A 19,425-nucleotide genomic window follows, 5' to 3' on the forward strand; every position below is an offset into this window, starting at 1 on the left:
CAGTGTAATTGTTCACGTTTTTCAAAAAAATTTTATTTGTTTGAGTGTAATTATATTTCTATTATATTAAATCTTTTTTTTTTCAGTGTAATTTTTCATGTTTTTAAAATATTTTCATTATCTCAGTGTAACTATCTTTTTAAATTATTTCACGTTTTTCCCAGTGTAACTGTTTTTCCACAATATGTTGTTTTTTTAATGCGAATAATCTCGTTTTCTCAGTGTAATTGTTCACGTTTTTCAAATAATTTTATTTGTCTGAGTGTAATTATACTTCTATTATATTAAATCGTTTTTTTTTCAGTGTAATTTTTCATTTTGTTCAAATATTTTCATTATCTCAGTGAAACTATTCTTCAATTAGATTATTTCGCTTTTTTCCAGTGTAACTGTTAAAATCCAAAATATATTTTCTTTTTCGTGCATATATATTCCAATTTTCTCAGTGTAATTGTTCATATTACAGTGTTCTTAATATGTGTCAATAATCTTCTTCTTTTTCATCGAGAGATTCAAAAAGAGCCTCGACTTTGGTGACTATTCAGTATATAAACTAACCTCAAATCAAATGTCACGATTTTAATGAACGACGTGTGACATCATTAACGACAATCGCCTCATGAAAATGTAAAATGCACGTTTCCATTTAACGTAAAAATTCACCTCCACCGATCACCATCCACAATCAAAATCGACAAGTGATGCTATCACGCATTATAACATCAATAATTTTACCGAAAAATCAAATATTCAGAAGATACGCCATCGCAAAAGCAAATAACATAACCTACAAATCACAGTTAAGAAAAATCTACAAAGAAACGATAAGAACTTATACGCAACACCCCAAAACCCCCGATCTCATTTACATCCCTCACATATTCAGATGGGTAAAGACGAAATTTCAATTTAAATATTTACAGAGAACCTGCGATCCCGAATTTACCGAAGGGGCTTTCATATTCGGTACATCGAAAGCGGTATGTCGCATCACCGAAATCATACACGAAGACAGACCCGAAGAACTCGACGAGTTACTCACCCCATCGGCCAGATTGAAATTAAAACAAGACATGAAAACGAAATTGACCAAATTACAAAAAACAATCATCAAACTCAAACCGGAAGATATTAAAATATTAGTGCCGATTAACGTTAATTTGCGACACGAAGGGCCGAATAAAATATGCAGGGTGGGAATGAGGGTTTTGGCGTTGAAATGGATGAAGCCGAATAACGGACCGATGAGACTCGTACTGGTGGCGATCCAAACGGAATTTTCCAGAGAATATAAACAGGAAACGGTAACAGATTGGAATATAAGCGCTTTCGACGTACTGGAATGCGTCGTACTTTCCACGTCGACGACTTACGGATAAAATTTTCGAAATAACTAAATTTTTTATTTTTTTTTTTTGTAAATAAATATATTTGAAAAAATAATTTTTGTCTATTGTATTAAGTTCTTAGAAAAAACGTAATAAAAATCGGACGTAGGTGAAATAGTGGAAAAAATAGGGGAGACTGAGGAAAAAGTAGACGATGAAAGGTAAAAATTACAAGTGGGGGAGATTGGGAACAAAAGAAGGAAAGAAACGAAATGGTAGGTGGAGAGATAGACGCGGAAAAACGAAAAAAATATGAAAATCAACAAAGAGAGGGAAAATAGTTGGGAGAGTAAATAGGGGAAATCGGGGAAAAGACAAATTGAGATAACGATAAAAAGGAAAGGAGGAAATCGAATGAGATAAGGAGAAAAGAGGGGATAATGATGGGAGGAAGTGCGAAGGGAAAACTATAAAAAAAGAGGGGGTGATGATGGAGTGAGCAAGGGGGCGAATAAAGTGCGTCGATCGAGTGGAAAACATGGAGAAATACGAAAAAAAAATGAGAGGAGAATCGAATAAAAGAAACAGTATGGGGATATAAATAGAGAGGGGGAGAGTTCGAGAGAGAAAGAAAAAAGTTTCAGTGGAAACAAAGGGAGAAACTTAACAAGGAAAATTTCGAGTGAGAAAGAGGGGAGGGGAAAGATTGAGAAAGAAAGAGGAAGTTCGAGAGAAAGCTAAAGGAACGGAGGGGAGTGGGAGATCAAAATAGTTAAGGAGACATCGAGAGAGACAGAATAAAGAGATAAAAAGATGAAATCGAAAAAAAAACGATGAAGAAATTAAGGGGGCGAAGAGAAAATGAAAGAGGGGGAAGATCGAGAAAGCAAATGGAAGGAATCGAGAAAGAAAGAAAGAAAAGCTTGTATAGAGAGCGATAGATAGAAATATGGAGGGGAAGAGATTGTGAAAGGGGAGAGAAGTAGAGAGATACAACAAGGAAAATATAGAGTGAAAAAGAAGCGGTAAAATGAGACTAAAAGGAGGAAATAATGAAAGAGTTAAAAGATGAAAACGAAGGAAGTCGAAGAAGAGATTCAGAGGGGCGAAGAGATAGTGGAAGACCGAGAAAGCGAAAGGGAGGAAGAAAAAGAAGCATATAAGGGAGGGATAGAGAAATATGAAGATATTGAGAGAGATAAAGAGAGGAAGAGGGGGAACTATTGAGAGAGATGGAAAAATAAGGGGAAGATACAAATCAGAAAATCGAAAAAATGATACGACAGAAATAAAAAGAGATAGCAAGATATATTTGGAGAGGTAGAGGAGAAGATGAGAGAGAAAAAAAAATCAAAATAAACCGAATAAAAAAAAAAGAAAAATGAAAATGCTTTAGTATAGAGAAATCTACAACAAATTTTAGATTTATCTAAAGGATTTACTTACCTTGGCGATGATATGGAATGATATGGTACTTCGGTGTGTTGTCCGATGAGATCTTGATTGTTTTCGACTATACCCCATGGTGCTATACCCAAAGTATTAACTCTACCGGTACGTTGGGATCGTTCTAATAGTAACGCGTCTCCGACGTGTTTCGTAACACCCGTATTCGTTCCCCCTGTAAATATCCAAGCTCCCGTCGACCTGGCGGCTTTCAGCAAACCTTTTCTAAGTACTTTTTTGAGTTTCGGTTGTAATTCGAAGTTCGCTTTACCGCCTTGAATGGATATTAACAGTTTCGGTAATTCCAGATTCCATTCTCGAGTTATTAACTGCATCAAGTATTCGGGTTTCGTGTCATGAGCCACTCGTATATACTGCGAATCATAGTTTCATTAATAGATGGCGTTTTTTTACTGTTTGAAACATTCTTAGTACTTTTATGTCCAGTCTCGTGACCTATTAATCTGGTGTCGGTGTGAATGACGTCGTGCAATCTTCTAAAGACAAATGACAGTCTCTAAAGACAAATGACAGTTTCGAAAGACAAACGACAGTCTCTAACGACGAATGACGGAATTTTTTTGTAAAAGACAGACTCTAAAGAGAAATTACAGTCTCTAAAGACAAATGACAGCCTCTAACGACAATTAAGAGTTGGGTATTGTAAAAGACAATCCATAAAACAAGAAACAGTCTCCACAGACAAATGACAGTCTCTAAAGATGAATAAAAGACCCTAAAGACAAATGACAGTCTCTAGCGACGAATGACGGAATTTTTTTGTATCAGACAGTCTCTAAAGACAAACGACAGCCTCTAACGACAATTAAGAGTTGGGTATTGTAAAAGACAATCTATAAAACAAGAGACAGTCTCCACAGATAAATGACAGTCTCTAAAGATGAATAAAAGACCCTAGAGGCAAATGACAGTCTCTAGCGACGAATAACATCCGAATTTTGCTAAAAACACTCTTTAAAGACAAATGACAGTTTCTAAAGACAAATAAAAGACTCTAAACACAAGTGACGAAATGTTTTTGTGAAATTCAGTCTATACAGACAAATGACAGTCTCTAAAGATGAATAACAGACTCTAAAGATGAAAAAAAAAAAAAACAGTCTCTGAAGACAAATAACAGTCTCTAACGACAAATGACAGTTGGTTTTTGAACAAAACAGCCTCTAATAACAAATGACAGTCTCTAAAGACAAATGACAGACTCTAAAGACAAATGACAGCCTCCAAAGATAAATAACAGACTTTAAAGACAAATGACATTCTCTAAAGACAAATGACAGTTGATTTTTGTGGAAGACAGTCTTTGAAATCAAATGACAGTCTCTAAAAAGATAAATGACAGTTGGTTTTTGTGGAAGACAGTCTCTAAAGACAAATGACAGTTGATTTTTGTGGAAGACAGTGTCTAAAGACAAATGACAGTTGATTTTTGTGGAAGACAGTCTTTGGAATCAAATGACAGTCTCTAAAAAGATAAATGACAGTTGGTTTTTGTGGAAGACAGTGTCTAAAGACAAATGACAATTGATTTTTGTGGAAGACAGTCTCTAAAGACAAATCACAGTTGATTTTTGTGGAAGACAGTGTCTAAAGACAAATGACAGTTGATTTTTGTGGAAGACAGTCTTTGAAATCAAATGACAGTCTCTAAAAAGATAAATGACAGTTGGTTTTTGTGGAAGACAGTGTCTAAAGACAAATGACAGTTGATTTTTGTGGAAGACAGTGTCTAAAGACAAATGACAGTTGATTTTTGTGGAAGACAGTGTCTAAAGACAAATGACAGTTGATTTTTGTGAAAGACAGTGTCTAAAGACAAATGACAGTTGATTTTTGTGGAAGACAGTGTCTAAAGACAAATGACAGTTGATTCTTGTGGAAGACAGTCTTTGAAATCAAATGACAGTCTCTAAAAAGATAAATGACAGTTGGTTTTTGAACAAAACAACCTCTAATAACAAATGACAGTCTCTAAAGAGAAATGACAGTTGATTTTGTAGAAAACAGTTCCTAAATACAAATGACAGTCTCTAACGTCAAATGTCGGAATGTTTTTGTGAAAGACAGCCTCTAATGACAAATGACAGTTTCTAAAGACAAATGAAAATTGATTTTTGTAAAAGACAGACAGTCTGTGAGGACAAATAACGATTTTTTTTTGTGAGAGACAAAATGACGGTTATTTTTTGAAAAATGAATGACGGTTTAGCGTCAGTGTGCTCAGAAGTTCACAAAGAAGACCAACAGACCAATCGTGACGTATAAATGTAGTATTTGTGTGTAAAAGAAGATCTTAAAAATCGATTTTACGACCCGTGGGCATTAATTTTTTTGTCTCGGTACGCAGAAACATCAATCAATCAAAAGTTAATAAAAGTCCGATCGAGCACGGAATCGTCTCGTTATCGTGAATATAATTTACTGTTTTAAGGAAAAATCGGGTTCAATTTATTCGAAAAATTATTTTTCGTTAAAAAAATATGATGTGATACTGAAAAAAGTGCGAGAGACTCATTTAAATTTCTTTTTTTCTATTTTTTTTATCATTCGAAAGGAATTCAACGTCTGTATACGCTCGAACTGATGCCTGACATTTGATTGCATGATTTCCTCCTCGATGTAATGCCCTAATTAGAATAGCGAAGCTGCTTCAAGAACGAAATCTAAATAATGGAAATATTAACATTCGAAAAATTTTCGTTATTCGCAATATCTAAATGGATAAAGAGTGCAATAAATTTGATTTTTTGTATAGATAACACCCCTACTTTCCATTAAGAAAAATTGGGGTTGTAACTGTCGCTAGAAGGGTAAGTATTGCTGTATAATCAGATTTCTGTTCAAATATCCTTCAAATTTGTGGAAAGTTATATGCTTTCGACCCCGTATATCCTTTTTACAAATTTAAATTGAAAATATTTCAAAATTTTTAGTATATTCGTGCTTTTTTTTCAGTTTTCTCGGTGTAATTATGCATCGAATTCAATTTTTTTGCAGTGTAAGTTCGCCTGCCTAAAATATTTATCGTTCAAATATTTTTTTTTTAGTATAACACCGTTTCCGTTATGTAATTTACTAAATTTTTTTCGGTGTATATGTATTGTAAATATTCTCATTTTCTTAGTGTAACTGTTCTTGTTTCGTTTTTTTTCCAGTGTAAGTTTGCTTTTTCTAAATACTTTTTCCCCCGTGTGACTGTATTTAATAATATAATTCTGTTTTTTCAGTGTAACTGCGTTTCTTCAAAATTCTCCTTTTCGCAGTGTAACTCAATTTCCTCAAAATGTTGGGTGCTTTCAATAAATAATTTTTCAGTGTAAATGTACTGTAAATATTCTCCATTTAAATGAATCTATTTCTCAGTGTATCTCAGCCTTTTTGAATACCTTTTTCTCAGTATAACCTTGTTTCCATAATATATTTCCCTTTTTTCAGTGTAACTGTGCTTAAAACAAATAACAGCAACTTTTTTCAGTGTATTTGTAATGTAAATATTCCCATTTCTCAGTGTAATTGTCCTAGTTTCAATGATTTCCGTTCTTCCAGTGTAATTACAATTTCGATTTAAATGTTCCATTTTTTTCCTAGTATATCTGTGTTTTCATTGAATTCTTTTTCTCAGTATAACCTTTTTTTCATAATATTTTTCCCTTTTTCTCAGTGCAACTGTGCTTTTATCAAATAGTGTTCTAATATTGAATATTTCGGTTCTTCCAGTGTAATTACAATTTCGATTTAAACGTTCCATTTGTTTCCTAGTTTTCTTAAAATACTTTTTCTCAGTGTAACTCTGTTTTTACCAAATAATTTTTCCCAGTTTAACGATACTAGTAATGAAGTTTAAAACACAGATGGCAGTATAATCAATTTTTTGTCCAATATAATACAGTAAATTAAAAAATTAATTACTTTTCAAAATTGGTTAATTCAAAATCCAACAATCTGGAAAGTTCATATTTATATAAATACCACAAAACCGATTTCGAAGTAACCGGCAGATTAAATCGAAATATTCGGGTCGGATTCGTCTCGTAGGGCGAACGAATGTTTGAGGGGTTGAAATGATAAGATTATTTATCCGGGCGCTCTCTCTTGGGTATGAATTGATTCTAATTAACGAGGCTAGATTTCGAAGGGGTTTTCCCCATACTCAATCTGATTGGATAATTCATAAAATCCGGGAATTTTTTTATCGTGTTTGAAGTATTCCTGGTAATTGAGGAATTAATAAAAAATTTGATGTTGACATTGAAAGTCAGGACACAAAATTGGACGTTTATTTTAAAAATTGAAAACTCACCTGAGCTTTGGAAGGATGCGGACCACCTTGAAACTCTAATATACCGTAAGCGTCGGTGGGACTGGCTATTGTGCACTTGCTCGGATACCATAGTTCTCCAGGTTGGGGAGGTTGGGTATCCGCCGTTGGTTTATGTTGTTCCAATACTCTTCCGCAGCAACATCTTAAATGAAAAAAATTGACATGACAGTCTCTAAAGATGAATGACAATCTCTAATGACAGATGACAGTACCTGAAGACAAATGACAGTCTCTAAAGGCGAATGACAGTACCTGAAGACAAATGAGAGCCTCTAAAGACAAATTACAGTAGAACTTTATAAAAGACAGCCTTTAAAGAAAAATGGAAATTTCTAAAAACAAATGACAGTCTCTAAAGATGAATGACAATCTCTAATGACAGATGACAGTACCTGAAGACAAATGACAGTCTCTAAAGGCGAATGACAGTACCTGAAGACAAATGAGAGCCTCTAAAGACAAATTACAGTAGAACTTTATAAAAGACAGCCTTTAAAGAAAAATGGAAATTTCTAAAAACAAATGACAGTTTCTAAAGACCCATGAACGTCTCTAAAGACAAATGACAGTCTCAAAGACGAATGACAGTCTCTAATGACAAATGACAATACCTGAAGACAAATGAGAGCCTCTAAAGACAAATTACAGCAGATCTTTATAAAAGACAGCCTTTAAAGAAAAATGGAAATTTCTAAAAACAAATGACAGTTTCTAAAGACCCATGAACGTCTCTAAAGACAAATGACAGTCTCAAAGACGAATGACAGTCTCTAATGACAAATGACAATACCTGAAGACAAATGAGAGCCTCTAAAGACAAATTACAGCAGATCTTTATAAAAGACAGCCTTTAAAGAAAAATGGAAATTTCTAAAAACAAATGACAGTTTCTAAAGACCCATGAACGTCTCTAAAGACAAATGACAGTCTATAAAGATGAATGACAGTCTCTAGAGACGCGTGACAGACTCTAAAGTCGAATGACAGTTAGTTTTTGTAATAAACTGCCTCTAACGAAAAATAAGAGTCTCTAAAGAGAAATGACAGTTGACCTTTGTAAAAGACAGCCTTTAAAGTAAAATAAAAGTTTCTAAAACAAATGACAGTCTCTAAAGACGAACGACAATCTCTAATGACAAATGACAGTACCTGAAGACAAATGAGAGCCTCTAAAGACAAATTACAGCAGATCTTTATAAAAGACAGCCTTTAAAGAAAAATGGAAATTTCTAAAAACAAATGACAGTTTCTAAAGACCCATGAACGTCTCTAAAGACAAATGACAGTCTATAAAGATGAATGACAGTCTCTAGAGACGCGTGACAGACTCTAAAGTCGAATGACAGTTAGTTTTTGTAATAAACTGCCTCTAACGAAAAATAAGAGTCTCTAAAGAGAAATGACAGTTGACCTTTGTAAAAGACAGCCTTTAAAGTAAAATAAAAGTTTCTAAAACAAATGACAGTCTCTAAAGACGAACGACAATCTCTAATGACAAATGACAGTACCTGAAGACAAATGAGAGTCTCTAAAGACAAATTACAGCAGATCTTTATAAAAGACAGCCTTTAAAGAAAAATGGAAATTTCTAAAAACAAATGACAGTTTCTAAAGACCCATGAACGTCTCTAAAGACAAATGACAGTCTATAAAGATGAATGACAATCTCTAGAGACGCGTAACAGACTCTAAAGACAAATGACAGTCTCTAAAGGCGACTGACAGTCTCTAATGACAAATGACAGTACCTGAAGACAAATGACAGTCTCTAAAGGCGAATGACAGTCTCTAATGTCAAATTTCAGTACCTGAAGACAAATGAGAGTCTCTAAAGATGACAGACAGTCTATAAAGATGAATGACAGTCTCTAGAGACGCATGACAGACTCTAAAGACAAATGACAGTCTCTAATGACAAATGACAGTCTCTAAAGGCGAATGACAATCTCTAATGTCAAATTTCAGTACCTGAAGACAAATGACAGTCTATAAAGATGAATGACAGTCTCTAGAGACGCATGACAGACTCTAAAGACAAATGACAGTCTCTAAAGGCGAATGACAGTCTATAATGACAAATGACAGTACCTGAAGACAAATGAGAGCCTCTAAAGACGAATGACAATCTCTAATGTCAAATTTCAGTACCTGAAGACAAATGAGAGTCTCTAAAGACAAATGACAATTGACCTTTGTAAAAGACAGCCTTTCAAGTAAAATGTAAGTTTCTAAAGACAAATGACAGTTATCAGGGACATACAAATTGAATTTTTTAATAAAAAAACAGCTAATGCCTTAGTATAACAACATTTAATGTAGAAATAAATTGTTTGTGAATGTATTGTTTATAATGTATATCTAAGATATTTTCTAAGTGTGGCAACGTCGTTCGTATTCGTTGTTTGACTCACCATTCAAATTTAACGAAAAAAATTGCATAATGTCGAGTTTTACAGACATAAAATTAAGATACAAGACAGACTAGTGAGTTTATCTAATAAACTATAAAGATAATGTTTTCAAAATTTACGACATTGCACCTGAAGGTTAATCAAACGGAAAATGTTTACAATTTTCATTAGATAAAATATCTAGACGAGACGAATTTTGAACGAATCGTTTACAAGTTAATATCTGCAGTTGAACAGCTACTGATTTTTATAAGTGAAAATTTTGGCGTTACTCGATTTATGATAATTTATTAATGAAATAAGAGTCTCCAAGTACAACTAACGGTGTGTTTTTATAAAAGACAGTCTCTAATGACAAATGACAGTTAATTTATGTAAAAGACAGTCTCTAAGGTCAAATGACTGTCTCTAGAAAGGCAAATGACAGTTGGTTTATCTAAAAAACAGTCTCTAAAGACAAATGACAGTTAATTTATGTAAAAGACAGTCTCTAAGGTCAAATGACTGTCTCTAGAAAGGCAAATGACAGTTGGTTTATCTAAAAAACAGTCTCTAAAGACAAATGACAGTTAATTTATGTGAAAGACAGTCTCTAAAGACAAATGACAGTCTCTAAAAAGATAAATGACAGTTGGTTTCTCTGAAAAATAGCATCTAAAGACAAATGACAGTTAATTTATGTAAAAGACAGTCTCTAAGGTCAAAGGACTGTCTCTAGAAAGGCAAATGACAGTTGGTTTATCTAAAAAACAGTCTCTAAAGACAAATGACAGTCTCTAAAAAGATAAATGACAGTTGGTTTCTCTTAAAAATAGCATCTAAAGACAAATGACAGTTAATTTATGTAAAAGACAGTCTCTAAGGTCAAATGACTGTCTCTAGAAAGGCAAATGACAGTTGGTTTATCTAAAAAACAGTCTCTTAAGACAAATGACAGTTAATTTATGTGAAAGACAGTCTCTAAAGACAAATGACAGTCTCTAAAAAGATAAATGACAGTTGGTTTCTCTGAAAAATAGCATCTAAAGACAAATGACAGTTAATTTATGTAAAAGACAGTCTCTAAGGTCAAAGGACTGTCTCTAGAAAGGCAAATGACAGTTGGTTTATCTAAAAAACAGTCTCTTAAGACAAATGACAGTTTCTAAAAAGATAAATGACAGTTGGTTTCTCTTAAAAATAGCATCTAAAGACAAATGACAGTTAATTTATGTAAAAGACAGTCTCTAAGGTCAAATGACTGTCTCTAGAAAGGCAAATGACAGTTGGTTTATCTAAAAAACAGTCTCTAAAGACAAATGACAGTCTCTAAAAAGATAAATGACAGTTGGTTTCTCTGAAAAATAGCATCTAAAGACAAATGACAGTTAATTTATGTAATAGACAGTCTCTAAGGTCAAATGACTGTCTCTAGAAAGGCAAATGACAGTTGGTTTATCTAAAAAACAGTCTCTTAAGACAAATGACAGTTTCTAAAAAGATAAATGACAGTTGGTTTCTCTTAAAAATAGCATCTAAAGACAAATGACAGTTAATTTATGTAAAAGACAGTCTCTAAGGTCAAATGACTGTCTCTAGAAAGGCAAATGACAGTTGGTTTATCTAAAAAACAGTCTCTTAAGACAAATGACAGTTTCTAAAAAGATAAATGACAGTTGGTTTCTCTTAAAAATAGCATCTAAAGACAAATGACAGTTAATTTATGTAAAAGACAGTCTCTAAGGTCAAATGACTGTCTCTAGAAAGGCAAATGACAGTTGGTTTATCTAAAAAACAGTCTCTTAAGACAAATGACAGTTAATTTATGTGAAAGACAGTTTCTAAAGTCAAAAGCATCCTCTAAAGACGAATGACAGTTCGATCAACAAATGAAATTATGTTTTTGTTAAAGACAGTTTCCAAAGACAAATGACAGTTGGTTTTCCTAAAAAAGCAACCTCCAAAGACAAATGACAGTTGATTTTTGTAAAAGGTAGTCTATAAAGACAAATGACAGTTAATTTATGTGAAAGACAGCCTCTAACAAGAAATGTCACTATGTTTTTATGTAAAAGACAGTCTCTTAAGTCAAACGACAGTTGGTTTTTCGTGAAAAACAGTCTCCACAGGCAAATACAATGGTTATTTTAAAAGACAGTTTCTTAAAACAAATGACAGTTTGTTTTTAGAAAAGGCAATTAGAATCTCCAGAATTATGTTCATAATAATTTTTTTTATTAATTTCGAGGAAAAAAACTATGCAATATTTGACGAAATTACGCGCTGCGATTTCATTTGCTATCAAAGAGATTAAAAATATCTCTATTAACAATGACTTTAGAAATACTATACAATGTAGACGAAGTTTAAAACGAATAGTTTCAGAAAATTAAATTCGTCTATTATCAAATATTTTTAAACGTTCAAATTCGAAGAAGATACACGTTTCAAGGTTATCGTTATCAATATTATTATTTTGTTGACATTATAGATTAAATTGATGATTTATTTCGTAATAGAGTACAAAATAACGACGTCGTCGTAGTCCATTAAAAATTAACATGCGTAGGGTGGGCGCTAATAAAAGCTTTAGTTCAAACGGTGTGGAAAATCCGCCATCTTGAAAAAATAAGCGACATAGTTTTTTGTAGAAAATTAAATTCTCCACAATTTTGCTCCCTCGACTTTTTTTCGTAAATTTGAAAATAACGAAGTTATTTTAACAAACTTTGAGTACAAATACTCGATTACAACAATTTGATGCACCCCCGTATTATAAACGCGAGTTTTTAAACCGGGATTTTCCTAGAACAAAGAAATGGCCCTCAAGATATCCACATTTTACACCTAGAGATTTTTTTCTTTGGAGTTTGATACAATTATTTCAAATGAAATTCGAAAATTCAAATTTTGAGAGAAAGTAACCAAAAAACTAAAATGATTTATCACTAATAGATTCAAGGTATTTTAACTGTATTCGTGAACAAAAAAAATCGAAGCTCCACATTTTTTATCGCGAGCGTACGACTTGAGACAATTTTTTTGTTCACTAGTGTAGTTGGTATAATAAATATTATCGAATCCACCTCGTAATACAATTGACATATTTTGAAAATATAACCTCTAGAACGTAATGTGCTTTTATTTATTAAAAATGCATTTACGAGCCTACATTTCACAAAATAATTCAGTTTGATTTTATCCTTTCGTCAAGGACTCGGTATTAAAGGTCCCGGAAATGCAGCCATTACATTCCTGTGACCTATTTCACGTAATCCGCTATCCCGTCGAGTGATATCTCACATTGTCACATGAAGTAATTTTGAAAGTGATCTCCGAATTATGTTTATACAGCTACTCGATTCGTCGGATCGGAAATTTGAAGTTTACGATTTTCTATATTAATTTTTCACGTCATTACATCACTTTGATTGTTTATAATCATTCGCGTTAACAACTTCTGTAGATGTTTGCGTTTTGCGCAACCTTTTTTTATTCCGTGGTACCTTTTTTTATTTCGCGTTACCTTTTTTTTTATTTCGCGTTACCTTTTTTAATTTGAACAATCACTCTTACGACAATATGAAATATACAGATCCGAAGATGACGTATTATACAGGGGGTTTCAATACCAACGGCCTTTTTTTTTCGATTGGTATAGCCTTGATATAGCATTATTTTTCTCGGCAGGGCTCGGATTGAGATGTAGAAATTATGAAAATTACTTTAATACTCATAATTGAAAATGAAATATATACAGGGTGGATAACAAGTTCTAATATAGTTGGATGTTGCTGTAATAAATGATTTTTCCTTTGTTTGGAATTGAGGCGTCGTACGTAACATTTTGTAAATCTTTTCATTGTTTTTTTGTTTCGCCGATGAAAATCTATTTAATAATTCATAAGATTGTTCGACGAAACGTGAAAAAGTTTAATGAATATTCAATGAAGAAGGAATTTTTCCACTCGAATTAATGGAAATAAAAGGAACAATTCCAAAGGTGTATAATTTTTTCTTTTTTCATCAAACGCAAGGCGTTATATAATTTTAGTTGATTCTTCCTTTTCTGGAAATATTTATCGGAAAAGCGATATCCCGAATCATCTTTCGAAATTGAAATTGCTCAATTGAAAAACTCACCTCAAAGGATCTTTGGTATGACGTATGTAACGCGAACATTCTCTCTTGTAAAAAGTTGCTTCTATCCAACTCCTCGTTGGAGCCTGAAATTTCGAAAAAAAAAACATCGATTAAAAGTAGAAACTAATTTATTATAGTCCATTCATTAATTGAAAGATCAAGTAACTTATTATATCCAATTCATTCATTAAAATAAGTTATTGAAGTTGTAAGTCATTTATTATAGTCCATTCACTCATAAAAATATCAAGTAATTGATTATAGCCAATTCGATCAGTGTTTAACGTAGCAAATCTATTATTATAGTCTAATCATTTGTTAAAATAAGTAATTTAGGTAGTCAGTCGTTAATTATAGTCCATTCATTCATAGAAATATGAAGTATTCTGTCATAGCGAAATCGTTATGTGATAAAGGTAATTATTGATTCATGTCCATTCAGTCATTAAAATGAGTAATTGAACTTGTAAGTCATTTATTATAGTCCATTCGTTCATTAAAGTGAGTGATTGAAGTAGTCAGTCATTTAAAATAGTCCATTCATTCATTAAAATATATAAATAAAGTTGTAAGTCATTTATTATAGTCCATTCATACATTAAAAATAAATAAATGAAGTTGTAAGTCATTTATTATAGTCCATTCGTACATTAAAATGAGTAATTTAAGTAGTCAGTCATTTATTATAGTCCATTCGTATATTAAAATAAATAAATGAAGTTGTAAGTGATTTATTATAGTCCATTCGTACATTAAAATGAGTAACTTAAGTAGTCAGTCATTTATTATAGTCCATTCGTACATTAAAATGAGTAATTTAAGTAGTCAGCAATTTATTATAGTCCATTCATTCATTAAAATGAGTAATCTAAGTAGTTAGCAATTTATTATAATCCATTTATTAATTAAAGTAAGTGATTGAAGTAGTCAGTCATTTATTATAGTCCATTCGTATATTAAAATAAATAAATTAAGTTGTAGGTCATTTATTATAGTCCATTCGTACATTAAAATGAGTAATTTAAATAGTCAGTCATTTATTATAGTCCATTCGTATATTAAAATAAATAAATGAAGTTGTAAGTTATTTATTATAGTCCATTCGTACATTAAAATGGGTAATTTAAGTAGTCAGTCATTTTCATTTATTATAGTCCATTCGTACATTAAAATAAATAAATGAAGTTGTAAGTCATTTATTATAGTCCATTCGTACATTAAAATAAATAAATGGAGTTGTAAGTCATTTATTATAGTCCATTCATTCATTAAAATATATAAATGAAGTTGTAAGTCATTTATTATAGTCCATTCATTCATTAAAATATATAAATGAAGTTGTAAGTCATTTAATATAGTCCATTCATTCAATAAAATATATAAATGAAGTTGTAAGTCATTTATTATAGTCCATTCATTCATTAAAATATATAAATGGAGTTGTTAGTCATTTATTATAGTCCATTCATTCATTAAAATATATAAATGGAGTTGTTAGTCATTTATTATAGTCCATTTATTCATTAAAATAAGTGATTGAAGTAGTCAGTGATTTATTATAGTCCATTCATTAATTAAAATGTGTGATTGATTCATCCTATTCCCACATTTAGTGATTAAAATCCAAAGTAATCTAATATAGTCCATTCGTTTAGCGGTTATAATATAAAGTGATTCATTATAGTCCATTCATTTAGCGGTTATTATATAAAGTAATTCACTACAGTCCCACATTTAGCGTTTTAAATCGTTTTAAGTTATCGATTATAGTCGGTTCATTTGGCAATTAAAATAAACAGTAATTAATTATAGTCCATTCATTCAGGGTTTGTTAAAATTCAATCGTTTGGCGCGGTAGAGTTTCCCTTAAGGTCTTCGTTGAATTCCCTTTGTCGTAAATAGTTTTTGGATAAAAAAAAAGTTGTCGCTTGCCATAAAATAATAATTTCCAAAGAATATTAATCGATTATTTCCATATTTGAGCATGATATGTATGCGTCATTATACCTTAACGCGTTTGTATTATAATGAACGATCCCTCCATTGTGTTATTAGGTCACATCAGATGTCCCTGTATCCTTCGGGATATAAGGACAATGTTCAATTTCCACGTAAACATGGGTAGAGAAAGGGCTAACGCTACAAGGCAATTACCAAGCATTGTAGTGGTTGTTGTGAATTGGAAAATTATATGAAAAGTGTTCAAACACAACTTTATAATAACCAAGGAAAAAATTAAAACTTTCAACTGGCATATTTCTAATTAAAAAAGTTTCGAATACATGTAACAACTTCGAAAGTTATTTCGATATTTCTTCCAGTTTCTCAAGGCCAGGCAATTTATCGGAAACATGTTATAAATAATGTTTTTATAAAAGAGTCCGCCAGGGGAAACATCGAAAGAATAAATCTAAAAGGCAAACAAATTTTTATAAAAAAAAAAAACTGATAAATCTAGGAAGCGTTCATAAAAAAGTGTTTATCTTTTATATAAAACATTCAATCATGACGGAAAGCATTTATAAAAGAAATCTAAGGAACAATTATACGTTTATAAACGTAGTTTGGAAGCCCAAGTTCAAAAAAGAAGGTTAGGACGCCTTTTATAACATATGAGATGGATACGCATTTATAAATATTTCTAAGAGGCTATCGATCATTTATAGAAGTGTCTAGAAGGATAGGAATAATTTATAAAAGAATCTAGAAGGCCAGGGAACCGTTTATAGATGATTGTATGAAAATAACGAAGAATTATAGATGTTTAGTGGGCTATTTATCATTTATAAAAGAAAAGAAGAAGCCAGAAAGCATTTATAAAAGAGTCTAAGTGACTGTGGAACATTTATCAAAAATCTAAGAAGGCTAAAGAATATTTATAAAGGTGGGAGGAGGCTAGAAAGAACTAATAAAACCCTCTAGGAGGCTAGAGAGCATTTATAAAACAGTCTAGGAAGCTATGGAACATTTATAAAAAAGTAAAATGGTAGAGAACATTTATAAAAGAGTCTAGAAAACTAATAAGCATTTATAAAAGAAACCAAAGAGGGAAGAGCACGTTTATGAAAATAATTTACGATTCTATGAAGTTTTTATATAAAAATAGTGTTTATGAGGTGAAGACGCATTTATAAATTAATGTAGCGGATGTAGAGCATTTATAAAACATTCTAAAAGGTTCGGGTGCATTTATAAAACAAGTCTAATACGCAAGGACACGTTTATGAAAATAATTTACGATTCTATGAAGTCTTTACATAGAAATAGTGTTTATGAGGTAAAGACGCATTTATAAATGAATGTAGTGGATGTAGAGCATTTATAAAACATTCTTAAAGGTTCTGGCACATTTATAAATGAAATCTAATACGCAAGGACACGTTTATAAAAATAATTTACGATTCTATGAAGTTTTTATATAAAAATAGTGTTTATGAGGTGAAGACGTATTTATAAATGAATGTAGTGGATGTAGAGCATTTATAAAACATTCTAAAAGGTTCGGGTACATTTATAAACGAGTCTAACGACTACGATGCGTTTATAAAAATCTAGAAGGTTATGAAGCATTTATAAAAGAGTCTAAGTGACTGTGGAACATTTATAAAAAATCTAGAAGACTAGAGAATATTTATAAAGGTGTCTAGAAGACTAAGGAGCATTTATAAAACAAATCTAAAAGGCGTTTATGAAAATAATTTAAGATGCCAAGAAATATTTATTTGAAATAAGTGGTGTCAGGTGGAAAGGCGTTTATAAAAGAGGCTAGGGGCATTTATAAGAATCTAGGTGGTTATGGAGCATTTATAAGATATTAGGAGGCTAGAAAGAACTAATAAAACCCTCTAGGAGGCTAGAGAGCATTTATAAAACAAGTCTAATAAGCAAGGACACGTTTATGAAAATAATTTGGGACTATAGGAAGTAATTATGTAAAAATAGTATGTTTGGGGTGAAAAAGCGTTAATAAACGAGTCTAGCGACTACGATGCGTTTATAAAAATCTAAAAGGCTATGAAGCATTTATAAAAGAGTCTAAGTGACTGTGGAACATTTATAAAAAATCTAAGAAGGCTACAGAATATTTATAAAGGTGGGAGGAGGCTAGAAAGAACTAATAAAACCCTCTAGGAGGCTAGAGAGCATTTATAAAACAGCCTAGGATCATACGGAGCATTTATAAAATAATCTAAAAGAGTTGAGAGCATTTATAAAACAGATACTCGTGAGTTTTAGGAAGTATTTACGTGAAAATAGTGTTTGTGAGGTGAGAATGCGTTTATAAATGAATCTACGGGGGCAAGTAAAATTTATAGAACAAAGACGTAGACACACGTTTATAAAAAGATTTTCTGCAGATTCACGCAAACTGTGAAACGTGTTAAGTGCGTTCTTGTGTGTGATTCGGAGATAAGAAGTAAGTAGGAACTCGATATTTCGGTACATACGACGTAAATTTGTCACACAACATAAAACACAACGAATCGGACAAAAACAACGAACGTGTACAACAACTATAAATACGTCCGCTAATTTTTTTATTCATGTTAGTTTAGCTAAAAATTCGGGTTTGTTTTTATTTTGTTTTTTGAATTCGGTTTACACAACGACAAAAATTTATTAGATGTTAGTATTAAGATATAAGCTCCAAACTTACAGTTGGTCGTAAATCGTTTGCCACCGGCCACAAAAATGTCGAAAGAGATGTCACGAGAGAGTCAAAAATACCATGACGACGCTGAAAATTACACGTGTTAGGAACAGTGATTTTATCCACATGGAAACATGTAAAGCGTAGCAATTTTTTTTATCACACTATATATTTCGATTGTTATTAGAACTACAATTGAAGCGACATTAAAGAAACAATTCACAACAGAGGCGGTAAGTCAAAATAATGATTACCGAAAGTAACGAATAATGAGAGAAACCGAAGAAAAGTTACGTGAATATTATCACGAGATTGTACAGTTGTAAAATATACGTCTGACGAAAGTTTCTATCATATAAGTCAAAGTTTATGGTTGGAAAACATGAAAAAGTCACTGGAAGGCAGATCTGGTGAATATGAAACCCTCTTTACTATTTTCGCCTTTTGCATAACGCAAGAAGAAGAAACGATACTTCGATGGATCTAACGAATCGTAGTGGGCTTGAATGGAAAAAAACTTTTGTCGTACAAAAAGTAAATACTAAACTTATTTCTATTAAAAAAGTCTAATTTTGCTTATTAATTTCTATTGTTGTTTGTTAGATTATATCGAATTTAAATAGTAGTTTTTAAAAAAAAATCAAAGGTATTAAGATTCGGAGCTAAATATAGTAAAATAACGAAAAATTCTATTTTTATTATGATTTACAGGGCGATTCATTCGAAATTATAAAAAAAAGGTACGAGTTTTCGTACATCCTGTATACACAATATTTATAATTTAATCGAATGAGGAAACATTGCATCATATTGATAGAAAAAACTATTTTCGGTTAGTAATAATCTACAGGGCGATTATTTATTTGTGATTTTCACATGAAAGTGATCAAATGTTTTGAAAGACTCTGTATAAAATGAAAAAAAAAACCTCGTATCAAAATGTTACCTATCCGATTTCGGTATAATACACAGTGGTTCCTTTTTTACTACCCTGCTATTGAAAAGATCGATATAACGAATTTTGTTGTAACTTTGGTACACCCTGTATGCGTAAAATATCTTATATAACTTAAATATGACGTTATTAATAAAATTTCAACTATATTAAAATCACCAATAAAAATA

At 31.7% G+C, this 19,425-nt stretch overlaps 2 protein-coding genes across 51 annotated transcripts in view; one reads left to right on the top strand and one right to left on the bottom strand.

Moving 5' to 3' along the window:
- The window catches only part of LOC130899050 (transient receptor potential cation channel trpm), a 57,052-nt gene that overhangs the window by 21,096 nt on the left and 16,531 nt on the right, over positions 1-19,425 (bottom strand). For 31 of the 50 annotated variants that reach the window (XM_057808759.1, XM_057808780.1, XM_057808753.1 and 28 more), the window contains 3 exons: positions 13,650-13,732; positions 7,096-7,258; positions 2,775-3,148 (listed from right to left, as the gene is read on the bottom strand). In XM_057808759.1, coding sequence (XP_057664742.1) covers positions 2,775-3,148; positions 7,096-7,258; positions 13,650-13,732 — 620 coding nt within the window. Of the gene's footprint in view, positions 1-2,774; positions 3,149-7,095; positions 7,259-13,649; positions 13,733-18,306; positions 18,388-19,425 lie in introns of all 50 variants that reach the window. The other 19 variants (XM_057808772.1, XM_057808752.1, XM_057808768.1 and 16 more) reach the window with 1 other exon arrangement.
- LOC130899054 (uncharacterized) lies at positions 579-1,443 on the top strand. Its single transcript, XM_057808782.1, has one exon. It carries the CDS (start codon positions 702-704, stop codon positions 1,377-1,379), a length of 678 nt encoding a protein of 225 aa, XP_057664765.1. The 5' UTR covers positions 579-701; the 3' UTR covers positions 1,380-1,443.

The sequence above is a fragment of the Diorhabda carinulata genome, chromosome 10, assembly GCF_026250575.1.
Source record: "Diorhabda carinulata isolate Delta chromosome 10, icDioCari1.1, whole genome shotgun sequence".
In the NCBI taxonomy this organism is placed as follows: Eukaryota; Metazoa; Arthropoda; class Insecta; order Coleoptera; family Chrysomelidae; genus Diorhabda; species Diorhabda carinulata.

Excerpts from the sequence above, each read along its gene's own strand:
- LOC130899054 (XM_057808782.1), top strand. The coding sequence starts at position 702 with ATGCTATCACGCATTATAACATCAATAATTTTACCGAAAAATCAAATA.